General features: G+C 39.4%; 1 protein-coding gene across 1 annotated transcript in view; it reads right to left on the bottom strand.

Annotated features, from left to right (window-relative positions):
- Nucleotides 1–3,778: 3,778 nt before the first annotated feature.
- Nucleotides 3,779–10,927, bottom strand: part of LOC121378593 (transmembrane protein 26-like) — a 60,539-nt gene continuing 53,390 nt past the window's right edge. The window contains exons 3-4 of the mRNA XM_041506845.1: nt 8,789–9,168; nt 3,779–5,747 (exon numbers count right to left, since the gene is read on the bottom strand). Coding sequence (XP_041362779.1) covers nt 4,886–5,747; nt 8,789–9,168 — 1,242 coding nt within the window. The 3' untranslated portion in view covers nt 3,779–4,885. The remainder of the gene's footprint in view (nt 5,748–8,788; nt 9,169–10,927) is intronic.

Below are 10,927 nucleotides of genomic sequence, written 5' to 3'. Positions count from 1 at the left end.
GCCACCTCGTTTCTCGAATAAGTAAACGCTGTGTTGGTAAACACCACTATGTCTGACTACTAAGGCCAATTCCGTTTATGTGTAGTCCGTATGCATACATATATACATACTTTTTAAGCTGTCGTCTATATACGTATCTTTGCAAGGGCGGGTTCACGCGAGGAGACATGGGAGGTGTTTCCCCTAAAATGAAAGTGCCAATTTTTTCGAACAATTTGTTTACAAAGTTAACAATTTAAGTGCATTTTTCAGGGAGTTGGTCCATGGCCCCTTTTATAATTCGTCTCCCACCCCCCACCCCCCTCACCCCCCCAAAAAATTTAAATTCATAATAATAAATAAATAAATAAATAAATAAATAAAAATAACAAAATAACATAAAAGCCTGGGTCCGCCAGTGTGTTATACACAAAATTCAGGGATATGATTGTTCAGCTTTTTATTTGATTTCTGTGTTACACAAAATTCAGGGACATGATTGTTCAGCTTTGTATTTGATTTCTGTGTTACACACAAAATTCAGGGATATGATTGTCAGCTTTTTATTTGATTTCTGCATTGTTGTGTGAGTGTGTGTTAAATAATTTTTACAAGGTAGATTTGATTTGATCTAAAATCCTAAAAACACTGGGTCGAATTTACAAAGCATGTTTATGTCTTACTGTCAATTCATACTTTGATTGCCGATTTTGTGCGAAACTGAATTTAATTTTTTATTAGGTAAAGCAAAATGAGGATTAGGTTTGATAAGAAGCAGAATTGGGCGAATCAACTACTCGGCAACAACACTTTAGTTTTATATGTGTGTAACTATGTGCATTTGATCCCAGTCGAGGCATGAGATTTTTAAATCCAGATATCGACTCCAAACCCTGAGTGAGTGCTCCGCAAGGCTCAATGGGTAGGTGTAAACCACTTGCACCGACCAGTGATCCATAACTGGTTCAACAAAGGCCATGGTTTGTGCTATCCTGCCTGTGGGAAGCGCAAATAAAAGATCCCTTGCTGCTAATCGGAAAGAGTAGCACATGTATTGGCGACAGCGGGTTTCCTCTCAAAACTCTTTCAGAATGGCCAATACAGCACAAATTGAAGTTTAGAGTAAAAGTCAGTATCTTATCTGTGATATTTGTATTTGTATTTTTGCACAGTTCTTTACACTGTTTTTATTTATATCTTGAATTTTTCTGTTGATGTTGATCATCACCTTGTTTGTTTCCATTACCATAGTTTGACACCCAGTGGCCGATGTATTTTTCGTGCTGGGGTGTCGTTAAACATTCATTCATTCCTCTCAAAACATTTATGTGGTCCTTAACCATGTCTGACGCCATATAACCGTAAATAAAATGTGTTGAGTGCGTCGTTAAATAAAACATTTCTTTCTATGTGCATTTGCATAGAAAATAATACATGAGTGGCCGCTAGGTACCATTTATCTCACAACGAGTTATTTTAAAACGAGCGAAAGCGAGTTTAATACGTTTTTAAACACCTATTTGTGAGATAAATGGTATCTAACGGGCACGAATATTTACAACCCTTTGCAATTGTAGCTGACTTACGCGTCACAGACACATGATTGCTATGTTAACTATACGACACAGTGTAATCGATTTCCACCGTACTATTTTATTATTGGACGTATGGCACTGGTAACCTGGTCATCACCTAGGAGCAGCTAGTCGCATGTCTTGAAATTGTTAACAAGCGTACATGTGTAAACAACTATGTGTTATAAAAAATAGCGCATGATGTTCTCACCAACGGGTGAGTAAGAAAATGCTTAAAGGGACATTCCTGAGTTTGCTGCAATGTTTCAGATGTTATCGACAAACAGATACTTTTTGACGACTGTAATTACATATCAATTTTTTTTCTGCATAAATTATTAGTGGCTGTATATTAAACGTGTTTCTGATCGTTCTAATATTTGTACTAGGTTAAATTTCATTTTATTTCGTACGAACGAAATTATTTGAAGACAAAATCCACTTTGGGCTTTTTACAAATATTACGACGACCAGAAACACATTGAATATACAGAAACTGATTTTCTAAACAAGGAAATATATTTAATATGAAAGTTTAATCGTAGAAATATTTTATTAGTCGAAAACATCTCACAATGCAGCAAACTCAGGAATGTCCCTTTAAACATCTTACAATGCAGCAAACTCGGGAATGTCCCTTTAAACATCTTACAATGCAGCAAACTCGGGAATGTCCCTTTAAACATCTTACAATGCAGCAAACTCGGGAATGTCCCTTTAAACATCTTACAATGCAGCAAACTCGGGAATGTCCCTTTAAACATCTTACAATGCAGCAAACTCGGGAATGTCCCTTTAAAACATCTGCATATAAGAAAAAAAAAACAGGCTTCGTAAATTCGGCCAATTATCTTTAAATGTAAGTATAGTGTAGAGGTGTCACCTTTTAAAAGATGCTTTCAGCTTTTATTTTAAAATGCAAATGTAAATGAACACTAAGTCTTCAGCCAATCAATATGGTCGTAGATTAGATTTGATACATTTAAGTAGACGCACGAATACGAAGACTCATGTAATAATAGACAATAAAATATTGTTTTAAAAAACAAACACATTTATGAAATCTACCAAAACAGAAACAAAAAATGATACTAATAATGCTAATGATAATAAGAAACTGTAATCATGCATGGTGCACTTGTTTGTGTTTTCACACAAGAGGTAGCAATATTATGTCTGTCACAAAAGAATGTCCGTGTAATTGGTTAAATATTGTGTAAATAGATATATATATCAAACATCTAATATAGACATTTGATTAGAACTCCAAGGGATATATCGATAAGGTGATGATTAGAGATGGGCGGTATACCGTATATACCGTTCGGTATCGGTTGTATGTCAATGCCGATTTACCGTACCGAGCAAATTTCAAAATACTGAAATTTCGGTATTGAAAAATATTTCCCGGAAAGCAGTAATAATATATCTGATGAACACAAAATGGGTTGGTATAAATCAGACGAGAGCCTTGAGTATGGAATTTGATTTTATTTAAATGACATTAGCGGGTGAGCCATAACACAGGCATGCATTTAAACCGAGTATACCGAAAATTGCGCTCGATATCCGTATCGTGTCAATACCGAATACCGTACCCATACCGAGGTAAATCAGTCAAAAACAAAAAATACCGATATTGATACCGAACCTCAACTTTCAATTCCGCCCAGGTCTAGTGATGATGTCATGTTGCATTTAAACGGTAGACATATTCTGCTCCTCCTTTAGGGGAGTTATTTGCAGAAATCCGATATAGTCTTGTGATTCTTCTTCACTTTCCTTCTTATCTGAGGATAATGCCCTTTATCTGGAACGCAAATTGGCCGATATATCAAATGCCGTGCAGAGAGCTGCCATGTCTTTGCAATGGTACACAGTGTATAACAGGTCATTGCAGGGCTCGAAATAGCAAGTAAAATATGGCCTGCTGTTGTTGGGGGGGGGGGGGGGGGGGGTATTAGTTTTTTTCTAAATAGAAGGCCAAAAGAAATACGGCCAGCTAAGAAACAATACGGCCTTCTGAAAATAAAACCGCAAGAGGTGAGTTGAAGGTTTGGGACAGTGTGTGAAACATTAGGACTTCCGAGGTGTATTTGAGAGAGAGAGAGAGAGAGAGAGAGAGAGAGAGAGAGAGAGAGAGAGAGAGAGAGAGAGAGAGAGAGAGAGAGAGAGTGTGTGTGTGTGTGTGTGTGTGAGTGTGTGTGTGTGTGTGTGTCTTTAACATGACCATAAACCACTAAGGTTTCAGGCATGTCTCTCGCGGGTCAAATCTCTGGATAGCCAGTGACTTGGTCCGGGACAGATGTATTTTAGAGCATTATAAAAATAAAATATAACACAATCACGAGATCAGCTTCAGCTAAATGGAAGATTAGATCATCGTGCATACATCTGTCTCTTGAAGAACATATTTGCAAGCTAAGATCAAATGTTACAGTGATTCTACTTGTGGCGCCTAATAATCGCCGGTTAAACAATAATATTACACTGAAGTTCTTTTTCAGAACATTTACCCAAATACTGGCAAAACATTTTTTTTTCACAGATGACAATATTCCATATTGATGATTTTGTGATTTACGTAAAATCATTCGTGGTGATAAAATGTTCGTTTAATTCGTGGAGTCAACGAATTTAAGAATACATCGAAAATGTAACACATAAAACAAATTTAAGAAACTGCCTTTTCGATCCACGAATTTACGTACCCAACGAAATGCGTATTTAAAAAAAAAAAAACGCACAAAAATTTAATCCCACGAAAATAAAGAATCCCACAGTACCAGATAAATGTACGCACGCATGTGATAGACATATATGTAGTAGAGAGCTCCTAGTTGTTCCGAAATATATATATAAAAATTCAAATGAATTTGTCAAAGTTATTTCGTGTTATCATTGTAACAATGTAGCTAGTGCAGTTCACTTTTCATATGTCCTCAGTAAAGTGCAGATGTTCAGCTAAATTTCTAGTGTAAAATAGTATAAGAATGATTGTCCTGTAGCAAACAGTCTTACTGATACGCGATGCTCTCTTCAAGAATCATAATAGACAGTATTGGAAAATGAATTCATAAATCTACACAAACACCGATATAGCCATACAAACCTCGATCATACTGGCATAAATGTGTTTATAGTTTATCATTTCTCTAACCCAGTTTTTGAAAATGGCAATCTTCTAAAGATAACAGATGATCTGATAGGACGTATCATCATGGAGAGTAGTTTAAGATGTCGTTTGGACGGCTGATGTTATATTATCATTAGATTCTACAAAATTCATTCTCAACACTTGATTAACATAATATTGTATGTAATGAGTTGTGCTAGAGACGCACATTTATTATTGATATATGTTTCTTTGATTTGTCGTCTGCCACGTTTTCTGAAGGAACCTCAGGGGTGAATGTTGAAGAAGTGTTGACGTCCTTTTCGGCCACTAAGTCGCTTTCTGCTGGGACTCTTCCATTTCTGGATTTGGGGGAATCTTGCCTTTTTACCTTTTCTGAAGGAACTCCAGGGGTGAATGTCGAAGACGTGTTGACGTCCTCGCTTTCAGACACTAAGTCGCTTCCTGCTGGGACTCTTCCATTTCTGGATTTGGGAGAATCTTCTCCAGCCATGCTTTCACTTGATACGGAATGTCTTCCACTGTCCTGTGGAACTAAAGGTGGGTTTCCCCTCTCATTCTGAGGTAATTTCGTTGTGCTTTCTGGCTTCTCGTCACTTTTCAGAGACTCATCTCGATCGCTAACGGACGACACCTCTTTATGATTAGACTGCACCTGTTCTGAAGGCGGATTTATGTCTGAATCAACGATGATGCTTTCCGATTTGGAACTGTCTCGTTTTCTTTTCCTAACCATTTCATCCTCGTTAACAAAAATTTCGTAATCTTTATCATACATCGTTTCCTCGATAGCGTCTTCAAACCTCTTGTAGTTATCCGATCCGCACACAACTGCACCCAGAGGAAGGTTCTTCCGAGCCGCAGCCGCTGCCGCTTTCCTCATGCGCCGCTTCTTGCCACAGAAGTGATTGGAACACATGATCACCAACCGGTACCAGAGTAGTAGGATGACCAGGACGTTCTTGGCCGTAAAGAAGATCAGACTGTAGTTGAGGAGGTCGAAGGTGATCATGGTGTACATCCTTAGCACCAGGAACGGGACATCCTGCATGAACAAACTGACAGAACAGAACAGAACTTTATTTACACACAAATCAACATGCGGCGATGCATGGAGTGGATTTACAAACATTTTGTGCAGCTACAGTGAAACAATAAACTGGCACAGTAGAACATAATACGTATATTATATACTTTTAATATAATTATATATTTAATATATGCATTGATGAAGTTTAATATGTTAGTATTAAACTGGTTTATTTTAGTATTTGTATGTGTGCTGTGAGACCACAATGCTGTGCATGCTTGCCGAGTTAGTTCCCCTTTCTTCTGTCTCTTTCACCTTGTGCCACGTCATAGCCAGACGTGTTTTTGAAACCCTCCCTCCCTACCCAGTACTAATGAGAAAGCTTTGATAACTACTGAGTTTATAGCAAGTCATGTAATTTTCAAGTAGTTTTCTTATAAGGATGTAGATTATGTACATTGCATTGCATTACATTATTATGAATTTAAGTATGCCTGTATGTCCATGAGGACATTTCTCCATTCCATTATTACTGCTATTGTTATGTTGCTGCCGTGGTATGCCTGTCCTGAGTCAGACCCCCGATCCTATCGGAGGCCGGACTCGGAATAGGCGTGTTCGGAACCCTAGTGGTATATGGGACGTTAAACCAGTTACTAAGCTAAGCTGCCGTGGAGTTTGCTGTTCTTACAGATAAATCGTGTGCAAGCTAAACAAGGATTTCAGTGTGTGTGGACATGATGAACAGACAACAGTTGTTGCATAACAATGACTGCCTCTAGCTAACTCATGTGGAACAATATTTTATTGTCGCAGATTTGAGTTTCCGTATCAATTTACATCCATTGTACGTTCATTGTACACGGGTTGCTTTCAGGAAGATGTTACCCTGCAAAGCTGGTGGTTTTCTCATTTATACCGAGTACTCAAGGTAGTGCTTCCTATGTGCTCTGCTGTGGTTGTACCCTAGGGGGCTGAAACTTGCTACGGTGTACTCTAGGAGTTTCGGGTTGGAATGCACGTGGGTGGTATATTTGAGTGGGTTCTACGGTCCTTTAGGTGGTGCATACATATGGTATACTCTGATATGGTGTCCCCTAGGGAGTAGTGTGGGTGCTGTCGTGCCCGGTACCTTTGTAGGTAAATACTCAGTACTGGTTACCCACTTATACATGTGCATACTGGAATGCTGTCCTGCTATGGTTCACCCTAGAGGGCGGAAGGAAGGAAATGTTTTATTTAACGACGCACTCAACACATTTTATTTACGGTTATATGGCGTCGGACATATGGTTAAGGACCACACTTATACTGAGGCAGGAAACCCGCTGTCGCCACTTCATGGGCTACTCTTTCCGATTAGCAGCAAGGGATTTTATATATGCACCACCCCATAGACAGGATAGCACATACCACAGCCTTTGTTGTACCAGTCGTGGTGCACTGGCTAGAGCGAGAAATAGCCCAAAGGGCCCACTGACGCGGATCGATCCCAAACCGACCGCGCATCAAGCGAGCGCTATGCCCCCCCCCCCCCCCCCCGAGGGCTTTACCATGGTTAGATTATATGATTCCACGATTATATGGTTCTACGAAGCGATCTTAGCCCTAAGATCACCTTAAGTGCATAGCTACCTCATGTACTTAAGGTGATCGTAGCACTAAGATCGGTTCGTGGAATAGGGCCCTGCTCTTCATATGGGTTTATTATTAAATATTATGGTCATAAAGATCTGCGGCCATATGCATCCAAATTATTGTTAAGTTCTTTGTTATTATTGACAATATTTTAAAAATAATTAGACATAACTACTAAATTCAAACATATCTTTAAATACAGATTTAATATTATTTATACAATTATTTATTTTTAGAGGCAGAAATAGTATAATACACTGACAACTACAAACTACAGCACCGTAGAGTATATCATAATATTATATAGCGTAATACACATACAATAATTCGAACTATCTACGTTTTAAAATTATTTGTTTTTTAAATATAGAGTTAAAGGCATACACTCACAGATTTAAGGACCTTATTTCTCTATTAAAAAAAAATTATAATAATTAAAAGTCACATCGCATCACCTTAACTGAACCGTGATGGAGTGAAATCCATGTAATCCCTCTCGGCAATTTTAGTTTTTGAATTATGGGCCATTGCCATAATTCAATTATTTTTACAAAAGAAAGAAATGCTTTATTTAACGACGCACTCAACACATTTTATTTACGGTTATATGGCGTCAGACATATGGTTAAGGACCACACAGATATTGAGAGGATACCCGCTGTCGCCACTACATGGGCTACTCTTTCCGATTAGCAGCAAGGGATCTTTTATTTGCGCTTCCCACAGGCAGGATAGCACAAACCATGGCCTTTGTTGAACCAGTTATGGATCACTGGTCGGTGCAAGTGGTTTACACCTACCCATTGAGCCTTGCGGAGCACTCACTCAGGGTTTGGAGTCGGTATCTGGATTAAAAATCCCATGCCTCGACTGGGATCCGAACCCAGTACCTACCAGCCTGTAGATCGATGGCCTAACCACAACGCCACCGAGGCCGGTATATTTTTACAAAATGTCACTAATAAATGAGTATGGTGGTTATAAATATGGTTGAATAAAGTGTATTTAGGGATAAATCAAATTATTTTTGTTCAGATAATACTTTGTTACACCATTAAATAGGTCAGTGGTCTGTGACAATATGCCTTTAATAGTATCTATAAAAATGCAAAGTAAAGAGTTGTTTCCATTAGGCTGCGCCCCCACCTCCCACCCCCATCCCCCGAAAAAAATAAAATAACAATAAATAATGCCATATAATTCGCGATATAGGCCACACAGTTGTTTAATACGATCAATCCCCCCGACGTACCCAACTACCCACCAAATATTTCAGGAAAATCGGCCAAGAACCTTTTCTTAAAAACAATAACACAACATCGGCTTAATAATAATAATAATAATAATAATAATGATGATGATGATAATAATCCTACTAAAAACAATAGGTTCCCCAGCCTAATAATAATAATAAACATGAAATTCATTCACCTGACGAAAATCCCGATGATCTCGAACACCACGACGTTCGTGACGTCCTCCCCTGCCCCCGGGATCCTCTGAATGCGCCTCCGCTTGGGTCTGTGCGACACGGTGATGACGAGGACGAACTGGAGGATGCTCCAACTCCACACGGCCAGCAGGGCGTACGTCATCACCGTGCTGGATCGGACCGGGTTCTCGTCGAAGAGGGCGAACAGCTCCATGATGTCGGATGCGATGCCGAGGAAGGCGAACAGCAGCTCGGACAGCTGCTCGCGGGAGACGTCGCCGCGGGGGAGAAACCAACGACCGAGGATCATCAGGTAGAGCAGAGACTCTTCCACAACCAGGTTCCAAGTGTCCGCGCTCAGACGTATCGGGATGTTTATCTGAAAATGTGTATATAAGACATAGAGGATTCGTCACATAAGATATGTAGGTAGGTAACTGGTTTAACGTGCTCATATACCACAGGGGTCTCCAACACGCCTTGTCACATAGAGGATTCGTCACGAGTTGCTGTCCTGGACGGAGGATCCGGCTTGGGCCGATACTTGCGTCCATGACAGGGGTGCGCTACAACAGCTTGTTCTGAATGTGCTCGTTAAGACCAGACCAGACCTGTCACGAGTGGGAAAGAAGGAAGGAAATGGTTTATTTAACGACGCACTCAACATATTTTAATTACGGTTATATGGCGTCGGACATAATATGGTTAAGGACCACACAGCTATAAAGAGAGGAAACCCGCTGTCGCCACTTCATGGGCTACTCCTTTCGATTAGCAGCAGGGGATCTTTTATAAACACCATCCTACAAACAGGATAACACATACCACGGCCTTTGATATACCAGTCGTGGTGCACTGGCTGGAGCGAGAAATAGCGCAATGGGCCCACTGATGGGGGTCGAACACAAACCAACCGCGCATCAAGCGAACGCTTTACCACTGGGCTACGTCATGCCCCAATATACAGAAGATGCCTCACATAGATATGTTGGTAGGTAACTGGGTTAACGTGTCACAGGGGGCTTCGAACACGCCGTGTAACAAAGAACCGGCCTCGGTGGCGTCGTGGTTAAGCCATCGGACATAAGGCTGGTAGGTACTGGGTTCGCAGCCTGGTACCGGCTCCCACCCAGAGCGAGTTTTAACGACTCAGGGGGTAGGTGTAAGACTACTTCACCCTCTTCGCTCTTACTAACTATATACTAACCCTTAAAGGGACATTCCTGAGTTTGCTGCATTGTAACATGTTTCCGACTAATAAAATACTGCTACGATCAAACTTAAATATTAAATATATATTTTTGTTTAGAATGTCAGTTTCTGTATATTCAATGTGTTTCTGATCGTCTTAATATTTGTAAGAATCCCAAACTGGATTTTGTCTTCAAATAATTTCGTACGTAGGAAAAAATTTTTTTTAGGAAATAAAATGAAAATTATCGTAGTACAAATATTAGAACGATCAGAAACACGTTTAATATACAGCCAGTAATATTCTAAACAAGAAAATATATTTAATATGTAAGTTTAGTCGTAGAAATATTTCATTTGTCGATAACATCTACAAACATTGCAGCAAACTCAGGAATGTCTCTTTAACAACTAACTCACTGTCCTGGACAGACAGCTCAGATAGCTGCGGTGACCAGGACAGTATGCTTGAACTTTAATTGGATATAAGCACGAACATAAGTTGAAATGAAATGTCACATGGAGGATTCGTCAAGAGTTCCTGTCCTGAACAGAGTATCTGGCTTGGGCCGACACTTGTGCCCATGACAGGCGTGCGCTACAACAGCCTGTTCTGAATGTGCAGAACAGTCACGAGTGGGTTTAAAAAACAAACAGTTAATAAGGAAAATGTTAACCGTGTCTATGTTAGTCGATATCTGTTGAGGCTCTAGCAAGACAAATACCGATTAACGAGACGAAGTTGATATTTTACAAATTAAAAACACTAAAGTACTGTCGGAAATAGAATAAAACTGATTTTCGTCGATTATTTCTTTCATATTAAACTGACAAGTAAATATTTTGTAAATACCTATTTAATGATACTCTACCTAATTTAGTATTTACTTGTTTGGGTTTTCATTGATGTACAATGTGGTGTTTACTCTTGAAATTAAAAGAAAGAT

This window comes from Gigantopelta aegis, chromosome 8 (assembly GCF_016097555.1).
Source record: "Gigantopelta aegis isolate Gae_Host chromosome 8, Gae_host_genome, whole genome shotgun sequence".
In the NCBI taxonomy this organism is placed as follows: Eukaryota; Metazoa; Mollusca; class Gastropoda; order Neomphalida; family Peltospiridae; genus Gigantopelta; species Gigantopelta aegis.
This window is presented reverse-complemented; position numbering and strand designations above follow the sequence as displayed.